The sequence below is a fragment of the Rhinoderma darwinii genome, chromosome 1 (genome assembly GCF_050947455.1).
Source record: "Rhinoderma darwinii isolate aRhiDar2 chromosome 1, aRhiDar2.hap1, whole genome shotgun sequence".
In the NCBI taxonomy this organism is placed as follows: Eukaryota; Metazoa; Chordata; class Amphibia; order Anura; family Rhinodermatidae; genus Rhinoderma; species Rhinoderma darwinii.
Genome location: NC_134687.1, coordinates 33,392,924 through 33,417,637, shown reverse-complemented (window position 1 = coordinate 33,417,637; position 24,714 = coordinate 33,392,924). Strand labels below are relative to the sequence as shown.

At 41.6% G+C, this 24,714-nt stretch overlaps 1 protein-coding gene across 2 annotated transcripts in view; it reads right to left on the bottom strand.

Annotated features, from left to right (window-relative positions):
• Positions 1–3,060: 3,060 nt before the first annotated feature.
• The window catches only part of SH3BP2 (SH3 domain binding protein 2), a 34,599-nt gene continuing 12,945 nt past the window's right edge, over positions 3,061–24,714 (bottom strand). For both annotated transcript variants that reach the window (XM_075857231.1, XM_075857222.1), the window contains exons 3-13: positions 21,611–21,713; positions 20,906–21,023; positions 20,457–20,527; positions 17,794–17,876; positions 17,099–17,158; positions 15,082–15,880; positions 13,857–13,974; positions 12,715–12,770; positions 10,748–10,826; positions 6,745–6,804; positions 3,061–5,658 (exon numbers count right to left, since the gene is read on the bottom strand). In XM_075857231.1, the coding sequence (XP_075713346.1) occupies positions 5,518–5,658; positions 6,745–6,804; positions 10,748–10,826; positions 12,715–12,770; positions 13,857–13,974; positions 15,082–15,880; positions 17,099–17,158; positions 17,794–17,876; positions 20,457–20,527; positions 20,906–21,023; positions 21,611–21,713 (1,688 nt within the window). In that variant the 3' untranslated portion in view covers positions 3,061–5,517. The remainder of the gene's footprint in view (positions 5,659–6,744; positions 6,805–10,747; positions 10,827–12,714; positions 12,771–13,856; positions 13,975–15,081; positions 15,881–17,098; positions 17,159–17,793; positions 17,877–20,456; positions 20,528–20,905; positions 21,024–21,610; positions 21,714–24,714) is intronic.

Here is a 24,714-nt window from a genome sequence, read left to right as displayed (position 1 = left end):
GCTCTCACTTTCACTCTTCAGCTTTCAAGATTAGTCTTCTGCCGAACTGGCAAGGGGGCGTGTCACTGCTACAGACAGTGCAAGCACTCCCCAGCTTTTACACTGCCCGTAGCAGTGACACGCCCCCTTGCCAGTTCGGGTGAAAAGACTGCAATCGCACACTCTCTGTCCTTGCTCTTGCTGTGCACTGTCCATACCTGATTGGACAGTGTCACAGCCATATTAACATGCCCCCTTGCCAGTACAAGCCCCGTTGACTGTTCAGGGGGTTATTTAAATATCGGGCGCCAAATATAACGGCACTGATATCTAAATAACGGAGGAGGGTAGAATTTTTTTTTAAAGTGCCCCAGGGTTCTGTGCAGCCCTCCCCATTACATGTATGGGGAGGTGATAGGTTCTCTTTAATCACCCAATAATCCCCCCCTAGACAATATGGAATCTGAAATGACCAGAACTCCGTAGACATTCTATTTTGTCGACTAATCCATGGGACAAGGTGAGTGCCGCAACTTTTACCCCTCTTTATATTGGACTCTCTGAGGAAACTCCTTCTTCTTAGGATGTAAAGCTTTTCAACCCTAACAAGCTAACAGTAGATATGAACCCTCCACATGTCCAATCTGTCTTTATTTTTGTATTTCATTATATTTTTATTTTATAGGTTTTTTAAGGTAGTGCATACTGGTGATATCACACAGTATATGTCTTCACTACTCTGAATCCCATGTTACCTATCTGCAGGGAAATTAAGAAGAGACTATATGGTCAGCTGCCAGGTAGGGAAGGAGACTGATTATTCTCAAAGCAGCCCCCCCCCCCCGATTCCTCAGTAAATTGTGCATCAACTGTAATATAGACGGTAGTACCATCACCTTCATGTAGTCGCTTATCCTAGCATTCAGATAAGAAAAGGCCAAATCAGCATACTGACCTCTCATATTGTCTAAGGATTTTAAATAGGTTTCAAAAAAGTTTCCAGTGTGAAGAGAATTATGTATCTCTTTACCTGTAGAGTCTCTATAAAATGGTATAAATGTGCAAGCAGTTCTGGGATGAGGTAGGCGAGCCAAAGCACAGCTGCTTTTTTTGAGTGAACTGAGTATATATATATATATATAAAAAGGTATAAACAAGCAGCACCGTTTTCCAAATACATGCAGTCAGGGTGCAATATTCCCGTTTGGACACGTGACCAGTGTCCCCAGATACCAAGTCAAATCCTCCAAGATACGAGACAGCACACCTTGATAGTGAAAAAGTGGATTTATTCATGTGGATTTATATCAAGGTGTGCTGTCTCGTATCTTGGAGGATTTTACTATATATATACAGGGTGGGCCATTTATATGGATACACCTAAATAAAATGGCAATGGTTGGTGATATTAACTTCCTGTTTGTGGCACATTAGTATATGGGAGGGGGGAAACTTTTCAAGCTGGGTGTTGACCATGGCGGCCATTTTGAAGTCGGCCATTTTGTATCCAACTTTAGTTTTTTCAATGAAGAGGGTCATGTGACACATCAAACTTATCAAGAATTTCACAAGAAAAACAATGGTGTGCTTGGTTTTAAAGTTACTTTATTCTTTCATGAGTTATTTACATGTTTCTGACCACTTATAAAATGTGTTCAAAGTGCTGCCCATTGTGTTGGATTGTCAATGCAACCCTCTTCTCCCACTCTTCACACACTGATAGCAACACCGCAGAAGAAATGTCTCCCGATCTCCCGACTTTTATCTTTGGGGTTATCTGAAGGCAATTGTCTATGCTGTGAAGATATGAGATGTGCAGCAACTGAAACTACGGATACTGGAAGCCTGTGCTAGCATTTCTTCTGCGGTGTTGCTATCAGTGTGTGAAGAGTGGGAGAAGAGGGTTGCATTGACAATCCAACACAATGGGCAGCACTTTGAACACATTTTACAAGTGGTCAGAAACTTGTAAATAACTCATGAAAGAATAAAGTAACGTTAAAACCAAGCACACCATTGTTTTTCTTGTGATATTCTCGATAAGTTTGATATGTCACATGACCCTCTTCCCATTGAAAAAACTAAAGTTGGATACAAAATGTCCGACTTCAAAATGGCCGCCATGGTCAACACCCAGCTTGAAAAGTTTCCCCCCTCCCATATACTAATGTGCCACAAACAGGAAGTTAATATCACCAACCATTCCCATTTTATTTAGGTGTATCCATATAGATGGCCCACCCTGTGTGTGTATATATATATATATATATATATATATATATATGCGCAAAAACAGGCATATATGTATGACATAGCTATAAGATGGCGCCAAAAGGATTGGCACCATCAGTTTAGCAGATAGCTTTGCAGCCCCTTTGTACTCCTGATTTTGCAGAGAGTATTGCAGCTCCTTCGTACTCCTGGTTGGCCGGCTTTCATATTTATAATCTATCCAAAGGATAGGTCATAAATGTTATATCCTGGAAACCCCCTTTAAGAGTACCTTCTTATATATGAATTTAGAATGTATAGTATTAGCTTTGGTCTTGCTTTAGGCTAATTTCAGGTAGTCTTAATACAGCCGTAATTTAACATCCGTATTGCGGCCACAAAAATCTTTAGTATCCCCTGGTTCTGCTGAAGTGAACTTAGATGACCATGGAACCATATGGTGATCTACGTTTCATTCTGTAGAGCAGCAAGGCCTCCAGTTCTTGTGGTAGTAAAAGACGTTGCAATGGATCTGAATTATGGCCTTCTGGACCTGAGTGGCACATGTTGTTGGCTATTTTATGCAGTTTTTACTTTTAAGCAATTGATAAGTCTATGAAGATGAAGGAGACTTAAATTAACATCCAACCTCAAACACCACTTTGTATTTTTAATCTAAATAGATTCTGTGCTGATTAATTTCTAAATATATCTTCATAGCAGTTGGCGCTCCATTTGTTTTGACACAGAGCTCCAAATCCTCTTCATAGACATAGATGTAATAAAATTCTAGTTGCCTGCTTCCACCACTAGCAAATCATATAGGCTATCTTTTAAATAATTCCAGGATGGCACAGATTGGCAAGTGCAATAGAATTTTAAATAAAAAATGGCAGAACATTATAATTTACACCAAAACACATATCAACAAAGGTCATCATTCTGTAGTGTACATTATACCATAGTAATACATCTTAAACATTATTAACCTTTACATTTCTGAAAACAGCCCTGTGTCGTGTGAAGAAGCTGTCTGTAACTATTACAAATCTGGGAAAAATTAGAAAAAGTAAAATAAAGTACAGTATCAATAAGAAACGCCCCAAACTTATCACGTAATACTTTGAGAGCTGTATTTCCTATTGTTTTCCATCACCTATACAGTAGGTTATCTATTATGTACTTGTTAAACCTTTCAACGAGTGTAGCACATGTTTAAAACAATCATTATCTACTGTGGTTCACATTTTTTTTTTAATGTAGAGTTGTATATGCACTAGAATGGACGCCATGCTTTAAATATCGCGTCCATGTCAAAGCATAATCCCTCATTCTTAGAAACTGACAAATTTATTAAAGGGTAGGTACACTTTTGCAACCATTGTGCCAATGCTTATAGAATAGAAAGTGAAGCAAAAGTGTCTAAAAACATCCTACAGTTTTGTATGCACAGCTGTAATGCAGACCTATAGGCCCTTTTACACGGGCCAATTATCCTGCAAACGAGTGTTCACAGAAAGCTTGTTCCCGATCATTGCACTGTGTAAACAAGGCAACAATCAGCCAATAAACGAACAAACTCTCTTTCATCGGCTGATTGCAACATTTATGCAGCCGAAATTTTTCTCGTTGTCGGCAGCACATCTCCCGGTGTAAACAGGGAGACGTGCTGCCGACATAATAGAAATGTATGGGGACGAGCGATTGTGGTAACAAGGGTTCATCTCTATACATAGCTCCTTATGAAAGGAGCAAACGAGCGCCGATTAACGAGCTGTTTCATTGATCGGCTCTCATTTACATGGCTCACTGAGACAGCTGGTTGATCGGCGCTTATGGGGACGAGCGGTCGTTAATCCGATCGCTCGTCCCCATACATTATTTTCAGGTCGGCAGCGCATCTCCCTGTTTACACACCAAGATGTGCTGCCGACAACGATATTATAATATTTCAGTTTTTTAAAACAATACGATCAGCAGATGATGGAGCGTTTGCTCGTTCATCTACTGATCGCTGGCCTGTTTACACAGGACAATTATCAGCAACGAGCGTTCTATGAACCCTTGTCTGCCCGATAATTGCTCAGTGTAAAACTCCCTTTAGTGTCTCAATGGTTACAGACTACAAACAAACCTTGTGTGAAATCTGATTTGGTGATGAGATTATACACAAGATCTGAGAGTAAAGGGGGTTTTACACAGGACGATTATTGGGCAGACGAGTGTTCGTATAACGCTCGTTGACGATAATTACCTTGTGTAAAAAGGGTAGCAATCAGCAGATGAACGAGCAAACGATCATCTGCTGGTCGTATCGTTTTAAAAAAGTAAAAGATTATTGCTGTAAACAGGGAGACGCGCTGCCGACATGATAATAATGTATGGGGACGAGCGATCGGAGTAACGACCGCTTGTCCCTATCCATAGCTCCGTGTGACAGGAGCAAACGAGCACCAATCAACGATGTCTCGTTTATCGGCCAGTGTAAAAGGTCCTTTACACATGACTGCAGGATCAGACTACATACAGAGTTTGTTTGTAGTCTGCATCCATGGAAACACATGGGCATCAAAACTATTGGCATAATTTAGTTTAGATGCATTTTAGCACTAAAAATGATTGCAAAGGTGCCCAAAGTCTTTAACTTTTTCCCAGTTATAATACATTCAGAATATCTGTACTTTTATCTCCAGAAAAATCCTAAGAACTCTGGAATGTATAGAACCAATATATTAAAACGAATTCTTCCAAGTATTTTCCATGAAGTTCATATCCTATATTAAAATGTGTTCACTTTAGCAAATAAATGTCTTGATAAGAAAACACTCAAGAAACTGGCATCATATGAGTAAATAATATGAGCTATCTTTTAAAGAACACCAGGATGGCAAGTCATATACCAAATATTGGTTGTCTTTATAATCTATTTTCATTCATTTTGCTTCTTTACAGTTATCACTTCTTCATATGTTCTGAATGGTCATCAATTCTCCAGATTTGTTTCTTCACTGATTTTTTTTCACTACATGTGCCTCTGTCTTTCATTTCCACTGGAAGGAAGTAACACATACACACCAGGAAGTAGTCACGGCAGGAGTTGGCTATTATTAGGATAAGTGGAAGTTCAACTTTTACTCAACATTCACGTTCACAGTTGTATCCTTGATCATGTTTGCTCCTTGAAGCTGGAATAGGAACCCTGTTTGTACACACTTGCTATGAGGCGTTCTACCACATGTCTTAGTGAACCCCAAAGCATGCCCATATCCATAGGTTTTTAATGTCATTATTGTGCATCCAGGGTAAAATCTAGCGTTCTCAATCTTGTCATCTGGGGTTACTTGAGCATCCATAGGCATGTTGGAGAAGTAGTCTGTCATGACTGGGTAATGTGTTCCCATAGTAGTGTTCAACCAAAGTGGCAAAGTCTGGAAATAACTTTTCTGCCTCAAGGTAAACTATGGAGTCCTATAGCAAGAAAGAAGTTATATTAGAATTATAGGTCAGTTTAATAATTAGGTGAGTAGACCATTGGGTAAGGCTATGTTCAGAAAAAAAACCATCATAATGAAAACAGCAAGGCATTGCAGGATCCGCCATACAATGGATACCAATGGCGCCCTACAGACCCCATTGACTTACAGTGGGGTCCACCAGGTCCCGTTGTGGTGTCCGCTATTTTGACAGAATTTGACGGTATTGCCGATGGAAGCTCCAAATGGAGAATTTGACAGCAGTGTCAACATAGCCTTAGGCATGAGAGGCATTATAGAAAAGAGAAAAACAAATACAACGCTGCCAGGTTAGTAATGACTCCCAGGAGTAGGACATGTATGGACCCCAACAAGGAGTTGACTTGAGATCTGAAATCATATCTATTGCAGTTTTGTATAAGCCTCACAGACCTATATGAAACATCTCAAACTCAGCAGTTTTATAAAAACATGAGTGTAGAAACTGTTAAAGAAAATGTGTTCAAGGATTACTGGTGACTGGACATTCTGATAAATGTTCTTTTATTAGAAAGATTGTTCTAGAAATATGTATGCCTGGACATCTCTATATTTCCAAGCTGTAGTACAGACATATCTACTATTGGCTTATCTTTTTGGAAACAATAGCAGTCATCTGAAAAAGTCCAACTCCTCCGATCAATATGTTTCTAGGGGCGAATTTGCTAAGGCCTCAAATACAAGGCACTATGGGTACACCATACGGCCTTTGTGACCTACCATGTGGTACCACCTATGTAATACTCCATGCAATGAAGAATACTATGGTACAACCGAAGTCACGTAGAGATATAGTATGGGCCCATGGCAGGTTGCGGGTGCCATATCACAGAGCCGTACAACTAGGATCTATAATTTCAGCCTTGTGCATGAAATGTCTAATGCATACAGACCCAGGTCTATGGTGCAACTAATGAAGTGTGAATTTCAATAGGCGAATAATATAAGGTAACAAGTATAGTGGAATAAAGCTGAGCTGTGTGTGAGAGAAGGAAATACGTTTTCTCTGAAAAGTGGAATAAATGTAAAAATGTCAACAAACCTTTTCAAAAATTCGGTAGTTTCTTAGTTTTGAATCCAATTGATCCCATACAACCAGGACCTTTAAAACAATTTAAAATGATCATTAAAGGTGTTATCCTATGAATCATATTCATACCAAAAGTCCCGAAATCCTGTTAATAGCTGTTTTAAAGTAATTTGCAGTGTTTATAACTTCTAAGTGTCCCCCTTGGTGTTGCTGCTAATCTGTGCTACTGGGGGAGAGGCTCTGATCAGATTCAGTCTTCTTGCCCCTCTGGCAGCTGACCATATAGTCCCTCCTTTCTTCCCCTGCAGAAGTAGTCTCCTTAGCTATACTGCCATGCTACTGCAGAGGCTCTGCTTCTTCCCTGACAAAAAGAAAGAAAAAATCTGACTAGTCTCCTCAGCTATACGGTCATGTTAGTGCATAGGAGAGAAGAGGAGATTAAAAAAAACCACTATACTCACCCTCCCCTGGTCTTCCATAGCGATGCGTCCCTGCCGCTCTCCTGAGATGATGTTGTTTTGTCCCATGTGACTGCTGCAGCATGTGATTGGCTGCAGCGGTCACATGGGCCAAAACAACATCATCTCAGGAGGCCGACAGGGAGGCGTCACTACAGGAGACCAGGGGAGGTGGTGAGTATGTTTTTTTTTTTTTTTTAATCTCCTCTTCTCCCGTCTTTTTTCCTCTGATCATCCAAATTGTGTGCTGCAAATCCCAAAAGTTTAGGATTTTGGTAAATCTGAAACTTTTGGGAAATTAGGACTGAATTTAATTTGTGCTGAATCAGTTCGCTCATCTCTAAAGATAAGTGTACTACCTGAACTTGGTTTCAAAATCCAAAAGAACATAGCCCCTGGGGCTACTTACGAGTTGTATGAAGCCGTAATATAGCACCCATAAACTAGTATGGGACCCTACTGTACCTCCATATGCCTCTAATTTGAAACAAAGCCTTAGAAAGGTTTTTTCCATCCATTAGAGCAGGGGTCTCAAACTTGGCAGGGTAAGTGGACCGCAAAATGGGAAGTTGACGGGCCGCATTACTTTCAAATTTGATACAACACAAACTTATTGTTAATAAATTACTTATTTGAACTACTATAACACTATATTACTATAATAATAATACTACAGTACTATAATAATACCGCTAGGTTTAAAATTTGAGATATTTCTCCACGTGCTTATTTCAACAATCCAGTTTTCCAGTTTAAGTGTCGCTAAATGCAGTCCGACAGCTCAGTTGGCAGCGTTTGGCAGACACACATGTCAAGATTGGGCAGCCCCTTTTTAGATTGGGCAGCCCTCTGTGGATCCTGCCGCAGTGCCCTCTGTGGATCCTGCCGCAGTGCCCTCTGTGGATGCTGCCGCAGTGCCCTCTGTGGATGCTGCCGCAGTGCCCTCTGTGGATGCTGCCGCAGTGCCCTCTGTGGATGCTGCCGCAGTGCCCTCTGTGGATGCTGCCGCAGTGCCCTCTGTGGATACTGCCGCAGTGCCCTCTGTGGATGCTGCCACAGTGCCCTCCGTAGATGCTGCCACAGTGCCCTCCGTAGATGCTGCCACAGTGCCCTCCACAGTTGCTGCCACAGTGCCCTCCGTAGATGCTGCCACAGTGTCCTCCGCAGATGCTGCCACAGCGCCCTACGCAGATGCTGCCACAGTGATGTCAGGGACTTGCCCAGAGCTGGAGTCCCGGAGCAGAGCCGCTTCTAGCACTCTGCCTGGGATTCCAGCTCTGCTCCTGACATCACTGTCCATATATGGACAGAGATGTCAGGGGCAACCCCAGAGCTGGAGTCCCGGGCAGAGCGCTAGTAGGCTCTTCCTGGGACTCCAGCTGTGGTCCTGACATCACTGGGACTCCTGCTCTAGGGAATTCCACAGAGACCCAGAGCAGAGCCTGTACTAGCGCTCTGCTCGGGGCTCCTCACTGGGGAAGACCCTGACACACTGTCCATATATGGACAGCAATGTCAGGGATTTCCACAGAGTCCCGGAGCAGAGACTGTACTAGAGCTCTGCCCGGGACTCCGCTCTGGGAAAGACCCTGACACACTCCATATATGGACAGCGATGTCAGGGAATTCCACAGAGTCCCGGAGCAGAGCCTGTACTAGCGCTCTGCTCGGGACTCCGCTCTGGGAAAGACCCTGACACACTGTCCATATATGGACAGCGATGTCAGGGAATTCCACAGAGTCCCGGAGCAGAGCCTGTACTAGCGCTCTGCTCGGGACTCCGCTCTGGGAAAGACCCTGACACACTGTCCATATATGGACAGCGATGTCAGGGAATTCCACAGAGTCCCGGAGCAGAGCCTGTACTAGTGCTCTGCTTGGGACTCCGCTCTGGGGAAGACCCTGACACACTGTCCATATATGGACAGCGATGTCAGGGAATTCCACAGAGTCCCGGAGCAGAGCCTGTACTAGCGCTCTGCTCGGGACTCCGCTCTGGGAAAGACCCTGACACACTGTCCATATATGGACAGCGATGTCAGGGAATTCCACAGAGTCCCGGAGCAGAGACTGTACTAGAGCTCTGCCCGGGACTCCGCTCTGGGAAAGACCCTGACACACTCCATATATGGACAGCGATGTCAGGGAATTCCACAGAGTCCCGGAGCAGAGCCTGTACTAGCGCTCTGCTCGGGACTCCGCTCTGGGAAAGACCCTGACACACTGTCCATATATGGACAGCGATGTCAGGGAATTCCACAGAGTCCCGGAGCAGAGCCTGTACTAGCGCTCTGCTCGGGACTCCGCTCTGGGAAAGACCCTGACACACTGTCCATATATGGACAGCGATGTCAGGGAATTCCACAGAGTCCCGGAGCAGAGCCGATACTAGCGCTCTTCACGGGACTCCGCTCTGGGGAAGACCCTGACACACTGTCCATATATGGACAGCGATGTCAGGGAATTCCACAGAGTCCCGGAGCAGAGCCTGTACTAGCGCTCTGCTCGGCACTCCGCTCTGGGGAAGACCCTGACACACTGTCCATATATGGATAGCGATGTCAGGGAATTCCACAGTGTTCCGGAGCAGAACCTGTACTAGCGCTCTGCTCGGGACTCCGCTCTGGGGAAGACCCTGACACACTGTCCATATATGGACAGCGATGTCAGGGAATTCCACAGAGTCCCGGAGCAGAGCTTGTACTAGCGCTCTGCTCGGGACTCCGCTCTGGGGAAGACCCTGACACACTGTCCATATATGGACAGCGATGTCAGGGAATTCCTCAGAGTCCCGGAGCAGAGCCTGTACTAGCGCTCTGCTCGGGACTCCGCTCTGGGGAAGACCCTGACACACTGTCCATATATGGACAGCGATGTCAGGGAATTCCACAGAGTCGCGGAGCAGAGCCTGTACTAGCGCTCTGCTCGGGACTCCGCTCTGGGGAAGACCCTGATACACTGTCCATATATGGACAGCGATGTCAGGGAATTCCACAGAGTCCCGGAGCAGAGCCGATACTAGCGCTCTGCACGGGACTCCGGCTCTGGGGAAGCCCCAGTCATCGCTGCTCATATGTGGACAGCGATGTCAGGGAATTCCAGAGTCTAGCGGCTCTGTGTCCCGCGGGCCGCAGATGACAGCCCCAGGGGCCACATGCGGCCCGCGGGCCGCATGCTTGAGACCCCTGCATTAGAGCATGCAATAATTGTTTTTTTCCTGTCATACGGAAAAAATGTGTAAAATTAATACAAAAAAAATAGTGGCATGCTTTATTGGATGCCGTATAACAGAGAATAACTGCGTAATAAAAGGCCGTATGGGGCAACATGTCGGCAGTAGTTTGTAGTATGGAGCCACATGGACCATACGTGCCTCCTGCTTACTGCTCTACCATGTGCATAAGGCCTAATGATGAGCAGTCCTACTATGAACAATCTACCATTTTTGAAAACTAATTTCTTTGACCATCAGGAAACAGGAAATTGCTGTAAAAATAACATGCAAAAAACTGAAAGCTAAACTAAACCGCAGATTTTGTATTCAGCTCCAGGCTTACCTTTCCGGCCTTTGCAGAGTTTCTGATGCAGAAGAGTCCATTGAGGGGGCTTCCTCTGGCATCCGTAGCTTTGAACATCCTGAAATAACAATACTCTCATTTATCTCCAGTATAACAGGACGAGGCTATCATTTCATGTGCCTGCTGTGCAGAAATATTTTCACCATCACAGCAGGAGTGAACTTTGCTTTGCTGATATACATTAGTATATTTAGGATATGGTGAGTTCTTTCATTGTAGGCAAAAACTGTCAACACTTCTATGTCACCCACTGCTTTATACATATGTACAAGAGAACAAAGTATTACACAATGCCTTACTCATGTAATAAAGGATGGAACGTATTGTCAATGTTATTGTAGTTTTTGAAGTTTCTTAAGAAACATGATCTAGTCCAGATGTATCCTGCTTCATCTCTGACCCATCAAGACATCCATTCTATACATAGTCTACTTTTATTTTCATAACAAGCCCCTAAATGCAGACTCTTGTGAAAAATATAAATGTATTAGGCATGGGGTGTTTTTTCATACTGATAACCTATCCACAGGATAGGTCATTAGTATATGATCGGTGAGGAAGTAATGCAGTGGTCGGTGCCGGAAGCAGATGACTCCGGTCACGGTATAGAGGTCGGGCTGGGTTACTGCAGCTCTGCTCCTATTCAGTTGAATAGGAGCAGAGCTGCAATACTGTAGAATGGCCGCTATACTGTGACTGGAGTCATCTCCTTCCAGCACAAACCACTGCATTACTTCCGGTGCCCCCCACCCCATGCTTGGACAACCCTTTTAGATTCCTCTAATTCGGAGCTCCTCAATGTATTTTCCCAAATATTAAAAGCTACAGTCCTGCTAAGTTATCTATAAAATATTTTGCATAGAGGAGAAGGGACCCCATTGCAAAATAAAACCTGCTACTAATACTGGTTCATGTCACCATGCTATCCAGTCAAGGTAGGCCTGGGGTTTGTTCACTCTTCTTCAAGAGAAGGTCCTTCTGACTGATGGTGGCTTCCAGCATTCTTGTTTAGTAACGTGGTGGTCACTGTGGACCGAGGGAGCTTACAAAGTTTTGCACCATCCACACTGTGAAGAACGTTGGAGCCTCCTTCCATAAAACCTTATATCAGTTGCATTGGCTGCCTGTATACTATTGATATATGTAAATGATTGTCATCCAACTTCTACTAGACGGCATTGCAAGATCAGTAGTACATACCATAATTGAGAATTTCCATCCAATTTATGCTTGTAATGATTGTCATTGATCATTAAAGGGGACATTTCTATTAGGGCATGTGGATAAATAGGGGAATACCCTGCTCGGATGGCAGTTCCCGACCATGTGTATAGCTGGCAGTAACTTCCTATGCTAATAACAACTGATTGGCAGGGGTTTCAGAAGCCGGACTTATGGCGACCATCGTGCTTGCTTCATTTTGAAAAAGGATTGTTCTGATGAGACAACCCCTTAATCGGAGATAAATAATTGATTGCCTGTATACTATTGATACATGTAAATGATAGTCGTCAAACTTCTACTAGACGGCATTGCAAGATCAGTAGTAATTGTAATGTGAATTTCCATCTTATGCTGGTAATGATTGTCATTGATCATTAAAGGGGACATTCCTATTAGGGCATGTATCTATAGAGGAGAGGGCCCCAACTGGGTGGCGGTGGCCGACCGTATGTATAGCTGGCAGTAACTGCCCCTGCCAATGACAGCTGATTGCCAGGGGTTTCAGAAGCCGGACTTATGGCGACCACCGTACCTGCTTAATTTAGAAAAAGGGTTGTCATAATATGACAACCCCTTAATCAGAAGTGAATACAAATTGTGACAGGTAAACGAGCCTTATGAATATGCAAATTGATGTTTGTAGTTATTTAGGCAAGTACTTGTCAAAAGTAATTCTTATAATTCATACTTTGTAATATACAACAAGCTTAAAAAAAAATTACCTTTCAACGTCGAAAGAATCACAGGTTTCAACAAAGACCGAAGCAGGCAAAGGAACCTGGAGCAAAACAGAATAATTGTGTGAGCACAAACTGCATTAAAGGAGTTCTCCAGAGGCAACGCTTTAAGCTCCTGTGCCCTAATGTAAAATCTGTTTCAGGTCCGCTCAACTATCACATATCATATATGGTGCAGAAGGACCTTTTGGGCCTCCTCACGTTCAAGGTTCTGGATGCGACTGCAACCTCTGCACCCCCCAAAGTTATGCCCCTGCAGTTCTCCACTTTCATATAAATAAAGCTTAATCTTTGTATACTGAGAAGTATGCTGCTTTCTAATATACTTTGTGTTGCTATTTACAGTCAGATCCTAAAAACCCATATAGATATAATAATTTTCACAGCTAAGGGTTTGCTACAATTGTATCGAGTTTAAGTAAAGAGCTAAGCAACCTGGACTAGAGATGTACACATTTTACCTACACTGATACGTTGTAACAAGCTATCAGAAAATGAGAGAAATTTTTGCTCCTGATAGTCAGCTCACCGAGTATTGCTTAGACTGGATATGACAGAAAAAGACTGATTGTTAATATTTACTTCCATGTATACAGTATGTTACTATATATCAAACCAATGTAATATTCCAACCAAATAAAATTTGTAGTAACAGATTGGGGACTTTCTTTAATTTTTTCTCAGTCATACTGATTAAAGGGGTTTTCCCATGAAGATAGCCCATTTTCAAATGGAAGCTGGCCTGGCGATCAATTGATTATCACGGATCCAGCTTATCTAACCCCCGTGATAGCTGCTATTATACAGACTTTTTCCCTACACTGCAGGAAAAATGTAGTATTACATGGCGGCCATTCATGTAATGAATGGGGGGGCTGGGTACGCCAGAGCAGGAGCCGCTCTTACAAAGCAGCTCTCCTTTCTGGCTTTCTGGCTCATAGAGGCGGGTCTAGAGCAGGGGACTCTCAGATGACATCCATATATCCTAATAGGGTATATGGACAGGGGTTGTCTTCATGAGACAACTCCTTTAAATACTACAATTTGAAAATGGCCAGTCTTAGTTATGTCACAAAATAACTTCCATGATTACAAAACACCCCATTCAGATTATCAGTGGACATTACCTTTTCATAGTCATCATCGCTATCGCTTTTGTCATCCAGAATTTTCTTTGGTTTTTCAGGGCGGACTGGCAGTTCCATTGTCATATCTCTAAAACTCTGTCCATCAGGTGGTGATCTCCTAGAGCAGGCCAGAAAATATACTATTTGTGAACTGAAAATAAAGGCTGGTTTACACTGAGATTTCTTTCCATAACGAGCACCGATTGCCGATAATAACAGGTTGATCAATACTCGTTTAAAGGTCCTTTAAATGGGATCGTTAATACGATCGTTCAGTCCCCATACAGTTTATATATACTTATCCGGAGGTTACATGATTGCTTGTGCTATATTCTCATGCTTCCAGTTAGCTGAACCTTAACAAGCTTTTCTCTGGTTTGGTTGATAACCCGAGTCATGTTTCCAAGCTCTTCAAAGGGTCGGACATTGACTTACAGGGTAGCTACCTATAGGTGGCACTAGAGGGATAGTTTTATTTTTCCTGAAGGAGACCTTCTTTGCATCGCTTGGAAAAGTAATGTATTGTATTGCAGATAGAACTTCCAGTGACCACTCCTGTACATGTATCCACATGAATAAAAAGTGGTAGTCACCCAGTAAGGAAGTTAGCAGCAGGAAAAGAAATAAACATAGATTCTGCAAAGTTATTTTTTTTAAAAAAAACAACTAGTGTTGCATTTACACAGTAACGTTGATTGTATCTATGTAGAAACACTGTCTAGGTGGAGTTGTTTTTTTATGGTTATTCCTTTCTTGAGACGTGTTGGGAAGGGCACAGTGGGTTGTGTATTATTACTACATTTAAAACAACCATATTCTTCTCTGTACGAAAGCACAATGATATCTACTTCAGACAGTAAAGTTTTCCAAAGTCTTTCTATAGTTTTTACTTTAAAGGAGCTGTCCCATCAAGTCAACTCCTATCTATATGTCCTATTAGGGCATATAGATGTCATAGAAGAGGATCCCCTGCTCGGGAACCCTCTGTAAGAGTGGCTCCTGCTCTGGCAAAATTGGCCCATTCATGCATCACTTGATTACCTATTCAATGAATGGCTGCCTTTTAATGCCGCATTTTACCTGCAGCGGCAGGGGAAATGTATGGCCAGGCGCAGCTTCCCCCGGCGACAACAGCTGATCACCGGGTACATGAGAAAATCCCTCAAATAAATTGATGTTCAAGTTAAAAATGATTGGGGTTAGCCATATAATGTTCTATACTTACAATTTTGGTGACAATCCATGTTTATCAGATTCTGTTTTCCTTGGTTGTAGCACAGGAAGGGTAGGAGGTCTCAATAAAGGAGGTGGCTTGAGTATAGGTTTTGATCCAGTGGGTGAAGACTCAGGCGATTTTATAGAGTCGCTTAACGCTCTAGGTTTTCTTGGAACCGGTGGCCCATAATTATTCATTGTGTTTGGCTTAATGGAGAGCATGGTTGGTTTTGTTGGTAGTACTGGAATCATGACATGGTTAGACTTGTTGGTTGGTTTCTCCTGTAGAGGTGGAGATGTGTTGATGAATCTGCTAGTGTGTTCATCCTTTAATTTTATGTTATTCTCCCCCATATATGATGGCTTGTTTCCAAACGTTTGCTTAGATTGACTGCTTATGATGTCTCTTAATATTTGGGAAGATAATGGTTCTACCCGATGAACTGGTGGTAGTTGCGGTAAAAAAGGTGTTTTTTTGCTAGTGGTACTGGGAAAGCGCAGATGATCTTTCTTGGTATCTTTTTCAGCTATGTCAGTTGATCTACTTTGTAAAGAAGATATATTATTTGGTTTATGAGAAGGCGCTAATGGTGGGATAGGAGGTCTTCTTTCGATCTCATGTACATTGTAACTGTCAATACTATTCCTTGGACATAGCGGATATGATATAGTTTCCATTCTTTGTGACCGAGGAGGAGGAGAAGGCGGTTTTGGTGCTCCTGAAATTCTACTTGCTGAAGACCAATTTGAAACAACTTCATTCTGTTGTACTGCTGGAATTGGTGGTGGTGGATAGCTCGGTGCTGTCTCTATTTACAAAGAAGCAAGCAATTAACCCACTTATTGTAAAAAACAACTTATTCCCATTTATGTACCAAAGAACATCGAGAATGACAGTTTGCCCACAATTTTCTTTTCAAATCATAGGGCAGATTTACTATTCAAAATGCACCAGAATTCGGGCTCAAACTGAACCAGAATTTTGGCGTAAGTTCCGTGCGCCACGTTTATTAACTGTTTTAGACCCTTTTTTCGACATGTGCGACAAGGGGGCATTGCTTAGCTGGTCTATTAAAAGGGGTGTGTGTCTTAAAATGTAGCAATGTGCGCCAGAAAACTGGTGTAAACTAAGCCAAGTAATAGGTGGTATAAGGAAGAGAAAAGTGTCTAGTTAGGGTATGTTCACACGACAGTGCAAAATACATCTGAAATTACGGAGCTGTTTTCAGGCGAAAACAGCTCCTGAATTTCAGACGTAATTGCTCGTACTCACGTTTTTCGCGGCGTCCATTACGGACGTAATTGGAGCTGTTTTACAATAGTCAATGAAAAACGGCTCCAATTACGTCCCAAGAAGTGTCCTGCACTTCTTTTGACGAGCCGTCTTTTTTACGCGCGGTCTTTTGACAGCGACGCTTAAAATGACAGGTCGTCGGCACAGTACATCGTAAAACCCATTGAAAGTAATGGGCAGATGTTTGTCGGCGTAATGGAGCTGTTTTTTTCAGACGTAATTCGGGGAGTAAAACGCCCGAATTATGTCTGGAACTTGGTCGTGTGAACATACCCTTAGATGCGCCAAATTTTTCATTATTTTTATCAGTATTTTTTACTTCTGTTACCAAATAAAACTTTCTTGAAAACAAAAATTGGTTGTGTCTCCATACTTTAAAACCTATCCCTTTTCTTCTTTTGTTTTTCTGTTGAAGGAGCGGTGCAAATGCTCGTTATTTTGTAGAGCGAGTTTTGTACCTTATTGGCTCCTGACGTACCTGCTCTGCTTTTTTTTTTAGACGTTGCATAATCGATCATTGACTTTAATGGTCATACCATGCAGTCTCCGAAATAAGCCAAGCAGGGCCAAAGTGACATGAGCTTTGATAATGCCACTTCGTTCTAGCAATCAGTGGGGGTCACAGAAGTCAGACCCCTACCTATGACATTGATAGCCTATCCTAGCAACATGTCATCAATGTCTTACGTGACTTAACCCCCTCATTGAACCCATTTTTTATCTAATAGCTTACCATCTGTTACATCCGGTTGTTCGTAGTCTTCTTCATCATCATCCTCATCCTGCCAGCTATCTGTAAATGTGTAGAATAAGCTCAGTCAGTTGTCGCCTAAATCATATACATCTGTGTTTTATGGCAAGAGAATATAATAAGATCGGAATGTTCTTATTGTAGTAACTGGGAGCAATGTGGCCTGTATTAGTTAATCCTTCATTCTGATCATCCGCTTTACATGCAATATTGCTACTGTGGTCAGATGGATTTGTAACTACTCAAATTGATTATCATGATCACTCCTTTCAAATAATGAATATTATAAGTTGGAGTCTCACAAAACTCTGTCTGCCTGCAACCACCACTAGAGGGAGCTCAACAGTTTATAGCATACTGTTTTATTATGAGCTCAATGTATAAACAGTATGCAGTCAGCTCCCTCTAGTGGTGGCTGCAGGCGGACAGAATTGTATAATTTAACTCTATGCCTACGCACTGTTATTTAGGGCGCTGTTTTAGAAAGATACATTTTTATCTTTTATAAAGATATATTAGGAAATTAATCAGTGTAAAATGTAGGACCTAAAACCAATATGGTGTTAAAGTGGAGATTCATTTAAAAAAATAGTACTGTTTTAACCTTACTATCATCATTCTTTTATACAAGTGATGTTATATAATATCCAAGTTATGAAATTCAGATAAACTATTACCATCTGCTGGATTGTGCGTGTATTTTATATCCACAGGACGTTCCACAGATCCATAGAAACTGTCTGAGTCAGAACCACTGTCACTGTGAAGGAAACAATCAGCATGTTACTTTATTTGCTGTTAACATCCATCACTATGACAATATAGAAATATCTTTTGCTGTGCCTTTGTAAAGAATGTAGGGAAAGCAGCGATCATTGACCCTCACCGATTGCACTCCTATGATCAAACATTCATCAATGTTTAAGTCCCGGTGAAACCCCTCTAACACAAGAATCTGAATTTAGGTAATTTTTTTAAATCAGGTCTGACAATGAATGCAGGCATGAGATTGGTTACTATAGTCAACATCTCCAATTCTTGACTGCAGTGTTTGCTTAGATAGGTTAGACAAAGCTTTTATACTTGCTGGAATTCTTTATTACTAGCCTTATAGTCAATGCTACCCTATATTACAATGCGCTATGTCTTTTATACCTCAATGATTCATTCCTGGTGGGTGTCTTCCAATGTATGGTACCTGCCAAGGGCCGTCTCCCTCCACCACCCTAAACCTTAAGGCCCTTTTACACAAACAGATGATCGGGTGCTGGAGCACTTGTACAAACGCTTGTTCCCTATCATCGCCCCATGTAAAGATGCCCAGCGATCAGCCAACAAAAGAGCAAAGGCAGGATAGGCCATCAATATCTGATTGGTGGGGGTCCCAATCGCATATACTAAGGACAGATCAAGGCCTGTTTATACAAAGCAGTTGTAAATAACCAGTTGTTGATTAGCAAAATCTTTGTGTTCCTCAAGACTTCTGTTTACACCTGCATGCATGTCCGATTTCTAAATTTTATATATATAACTATATATATATATATATATATATATATATATATAGATATATATAGATATATATATATATATATATATGTACACTACCGTTCAAAAGTTTAGGGTCACTTAGAAATTTCCTTATTTTTTAAAGAAAAGCACAGTTTTTTTCAATGAAGATAACATTAAATTAATCAGAAATACACTCTATACATTGTTAATGTGCTAAATGACAATTCTAGCTGCAAACGTCTGGTTTTTAATGCAATATCTACATAGGTGTATAGAGGCCCATTTCCAGCAACCATCTCTCCAGTGTTCTAATGGTACATCGTGTTTGCTAACTGTGTTAGAAGGCTAATGGATGATTAGAAAACACTTGAAAACCCTTGTGCAATTATTTTAGCACCGCTGTAAACAGTTTTGCTGTTTAGAGGAGCTATAAAACTGACCTTCCTTTGAGCTAGTTGAGAATCTGGAGCATTACATTTGTGGGTTCGATTAAACTCTCAAAATGGCTAGAAAAAGAGAGCTTTCATGTGAAACTCCACAGTCTATTCTTGTTCTTAGAAATGAAGGTTATTCCATGTGAGAAATTGCCAAGAAACTGAAGATTTCCTACAACGGTGTGTACTACTCCCTTCAGAGGACAGCACACACAGGCTCTAACCAGAGTAGAAAGAGAAGTGGGAGGCCCCGCTGCACAACTGAGCAACAAGACAAGTACATTAGAGTCTCTAGTTTGAGAAATAGACGCCTTACAGGTCCTCAACTGGCAGCTTCATTAAATAGTACCCGCAAAATGCCACTGTCAACGTCTACAGTAAAGAGGCGACTCCGGGATACTGGCCTTCAGGGCAGAGTGGCAAAGAAAAAGCCATATCTGAGACTGGCTAATAAAAGGAAAAGATTAATATGGGCAAAAGCACACAGACATTGGACAGAGGAAGATTGGAAAAAAGTGTTATGGACAGACGAATCGAAGTTTGAGGTGTTTGGATCACACAGAAGAACATTTGTGAGACGCAGAACAACTGAAAAGATGCTGGAAGAGTGCCTGACGCCATCTGTCAAGCATGGTGGAGGTAATGTGATGGTCTGGGGTTGCTTTGGTGCTGGTAAAGTGGGAGATTTGTACAAGGTAAAAGGGATTTTGAATAAGGAAGGCTATTACTCCGTTTTGCAACGCCATGCCATACCCTGTGGACAGCGCTTGATTGGAGCCAATTTCATCCTACAACAGGACAATGACCCAAAGCACACCTCCAAATTATGCAAGAACTAATTAGGGAAGAAGCAGGCAGCTGGTATTCTATCTGTAATGGAGTGGCCAGCGCAGTCACCAGATCTCAACCCCATAGAGCTGTTGTGGGAGCAGCTTGACCGTATGGTAGGCAAGAAGTGCCCATCAAGCCAATCCAACTTGTGGGAGGGGCTTCTGGAAGCATGGGGTGAAATTTCTCCCGATTACCTCAGCAAATTAACAGCTAGAATGCCAAAGTTCTGCAATGCTGTAATTGCTGCAAATGGAGCATTCTTTGACGAAAGCAAAGTTTGAAGGAGAAAATTATTATTTCAAATAAAAATCATTATTTCTAACCTTGTCAATGTCTTGACTATATTTTCTAGTCATTTCAAGTGTGAGTTTTCATGGAAAACACAAAATTGTCTGGGTGACCCCAAACTTTTGAACGGTAGTGTATATCTTTTAAAGGGATATCAAGTTTTCATAAGGCCTCTGAGAACCTCTGCTCCTCAAATATGCTGCAATGTATCTAAATTCTAAAACATTCAACTACCGTAAGTCTAAGAGGTAGAAAGATGATGGAGTTACTAGTACCTCAGGTCTGTGATTGTCTCCTTCTTTTCATGGTAGTGGTCAATCTCTTTCCTCAGGGCTAGCATCCATTTCTAAAAGAGAAATGTTGATTGAAAAAAGGATCCACTCATATTTAATATAACCATTTTTTTATTTTTTTTAATTCTTGTAGAACAGCACAACAAAGTACATTTGACATACAGGGGAAAAAAAGAAGACAATAAAGCTGAAAGTGGTAACACTATAGTAGGTGCTTCATAAAGGGGGAATGCACCATAAAATGTATCTTCTAACATGTCATAAATATGTCAGAAGAAAACACCAGTTTAGACCCACTGCCAGGTACTCACACAAAGGGACCCGTGTAGAGTGCCTGACCCGCACGCTTTTTGGAAGTTTTCATGACTGGACATCTGACATGACATTCTAGACATAGAAAATAATTGTACTACGGTTTCTATCACTCATACCTTCCGCTCCTCTTCAGATGCTGCAGAAAAGTACCACGTACGATGCTTCTTGCTGATATGGGCCATCTTGAAGGGGAAAACATTATTAGATGTCGTCTCTTCTGCTGCTCGCATTACCCTAATGAAGACAAAAAGTAAGGAGCCATTATTAGACTTCACAGCTCGTGTCCAGCTGTAATGTTATTCAAGTAAACATATATCACTTGGAAACAAACTTTTGTAGGAAACTTACCATATAAGCTTACTATATAGACCTGTGTGTCTCCAAGGTAACAGACTACAAACACTTCGTGTCGTCTGATTCTGCCATCATACGTTACTCTACCATATGCCTACTCTTCTACTGTCTGTAGGTTAGGAAGAAGAGGAGGCAGATGGAAAAAAGTATCTGACTACACATGGGGTTTGTTTGTTTGTAGTCGGTAACCGTTGAGACACACATAGGAGCTGTATACGCAAATTAGGATATGTTTATTCAAGACAATTTGCAAAGTAGATGGATCTTTATTATAGTTATATTGTAGCCATAAAAATGATTCCTTAGAAACAGATACATTTCAGGTGTAAGCTGAGTCCATGATTGTGAGCGCTCTTGGGGTGTCACTACAAAAGTGTCCATGTGGCAGTACCCATGGATATAATGCATATATACTGTACTGGGCTGTTTTAACAAGTGGTTTTTAGTGGGATATAATTGCTACTAACCTGTTGTATCCGTTTAGTGAGAAGGCACCTTGGGAAGCAGCTGAGGTGCTTGTTTTGAAGTAGTACACACATCCTTTATGTATGATAACATACCTAAGGGGCCCTAAAAAGAAAAACATAAAACTAAGTTTGCAGCAGTATGCGTTAAAAGTCACGAAATAGGGTAGACATTTAGAGAACCTTTCTCATTTTAGTGCAGATTGTCAACTATCATAGAAACTAAGTTTTTTTTTTTTCAGAAACAGTGCCACTCTTGTCCATGTGCTGTGTCTGGCATTGCAGCTCAGCACTTGTCTTAGGAATATGCTGTCAATGTTTATGGTCATACAATTCCTTTAAAAGATACAGTGAAGCCTCTCAAAAAGACCACCTATGTGAAAAGACCAACCCCTTATCCAGACCACATTTCCTGTGACAGTTTCAGTCCCACCATATTGCATATCCACATTATGCATACTGGCCATCTTCTTTGAGAAGACCACCCCCTAGAAAAAACCATTCCATTGCAATTTTGGGTGGTCGTCTCAAAGAGGTTTCGCTGTATATCCCTTTCTAATGATAGTAGTCATTATCATACTGGTAAGGAAGTATTAATTATTTGAAAGAAGTTGCAGCCTGCATTATAGTCCTGAGCTGTATTCACAGTTCTGCAGGCTTAAAGAGGCTCTGTCACCAGATTCTCAAACCCCTATCTCCTATTGCATGTGATCGGCGCTGCAATGTAGATAACAGTAACGTTTGTTTTTTTTTAAAAACGTTCATTTTTGGCCAAGTTATGAGCTATTTTATATATATATGCAAATGAGCTTTAAAATGGACAACTGGGCGTGTTTTTTGTCGTATGTCCAACTGGGCGTGTATTGTGTTTTTAACTGGGCGTGTTTACTTGTTTTACTAACTGGGCGTTGTGGAGAAAAGTGTATGATGCTGACGAATCAGTGACCAATCAGCATCATGCACGCCTCTCCATTCATTTACACAGCAGCATCGCGCTCTTACTAGAACGATGTGCAGCCACATACACAAGTGTCCTGATAATGAATACACATGACCTCCAGCCTGGACGCCATGTGTATTCACAATCCTGACACTTCTGAATCTTTTCTGTGAGATTCCAGCAAGCCACGTGTAATCTCGCGAGATTACGAGGTAAACGAGATTTCGTTTCCCTTGCTGGAAATCTCACAGAAAAGATTCAGAAGTGTCAAGATTCTGAATACACATGACGTCCAGGCTGGAGGTCATGTGTATTCATTATCAGGACGCTTGTGTATGTGGCTGCACATCGTTCTAGTAAGAACACTATGCGCTGTGTAAATGAATGGAGAGGAGTGCATGATGCTGATTGGTCACTGATTCTTCAACATCATACACTTCTATTCACAACGCCCAGTTAGTAAAATAAGTAAACACGCCCAGTTAAAAACACAATACACGCCCAGTTGGACATATGAAAAAAAACACGCCCCGTTGTCCATTTCAAAGCTCATTTGCATATATATATATATATATATAAAATAGCTCGTAACTTGGCTAAAAATGAACGTTTTAAAAAAAACAAAAACGTTACTGTTCTCTACATTGCAGCGCCAATCACATGCAATAGGATATAGGGATTTGAGAATCTGGTGACAGAGCCTCTTTAAGAGCTAAAATGTCCCATCATTCCTTGCTGGCTGAATGTTTGCACGTGGATTACTATGGTGATTAGCATTATGGCAAGTGCAGTACTCCAGGCAATGTACAATAATCTGATATAGGAAAAACTAACTGTCCCCCATTATTACAGAAGCTCAGATAAGCAGTGAGGTGGTGAGTCTGTCAACAAGATTGTTGACGGGTTTGATTAACAACCAGAAGAATGCATATTTCTGATGCCAAGCTCCAATTCCTCTACACAAAAATTGAGTTAAACGATACAATTCTGTGTAGGACGAGCTTACTTCATGCTGTTTTATTATTGAGTTCAATGTATACATTATATACAGTAAACTCCTAAACTCCCTTTAGTGGTGGCTGCAGGTAGCCAGAATGTCATTTAATTATTTAAAGGGTAACTAAACGTTCAACAAACTTCTGACATGTCATAGTGACATGTCAGAAGTTTTGATTGGTGGGGGTCCGACCATTGAGACCCCCACGATCACTAAAACGATGCTGCAGAAGCGCTCATGTGAGCGCTGAGCCACTTAGTTTCTGTTTGACTTTTTCCGGAAAGCCGATGTAGCGGTGTACGAACTCATACACTGTCCTTACAGCGCTACATCTGCTTTCCGAGAAAAGCCAAACAGAAACCAAGCGGCTCAGCTCTCACACTAGCGTCTCTGCTGCTTCGTTTTAGCGATTGGTGGGGGTCTCAGTGCTCGGACCCCCACCAATCAAAATTTCTGACATGTCACCGTGACATCTGGGAAGTTTGTTGAACGTTTAGATACCCTTTAACTTTTTGTCTTTGCAGGGGACTTGTTGCTCTGTACCAGAAATGGAGCGCTGACTGCTGTAAAGATAAATAAAGAAATGAATCAGCGCTGAATGTTGGACCTAAAAATAGTGTTAAAAGGTGGACATTCCCTGTAGATCCTACAGAATTTGTTAAACTACTCCTTGAGGTGTCGTATTTATATATGCCTGTCCATTTCATTCCTCCATTTATAAATACAAAAAGAGCTAGTAAAACTGTAACGGGTGAAGATTGAATTAAACAGTGCAAACATTTTTAAAGTTGACTTTTTTTTTTAGGCCCATTTAGTACATGTAAGAACATAACCAACAAATCGGATATGTTTTGTGTGAACTGTGGATGCTAAATGAGCTGATGCAGAAACTGAGATCGCCTGAGTGCAGTGAATGTCAGTGTCTGCAAATGATGACCACATAGACATGTGGTTTATCTAGTGAATGTCACAAGACGTCCTTACCGGCAGTCCTAAACCGCGGCTGAGCTGAAGTTCCATTTTAACTAAGAAATTCTACTAAATGTATAATGTTGAAAATGAAACGCAAGGTCAGCCAATCCGTAACCCTCCAGATACCTAAAGATGGTTAAAGGGGAATTCTTATCACAATAACCTACTATGTCATAGATATTTGTGAGAAAATCACAT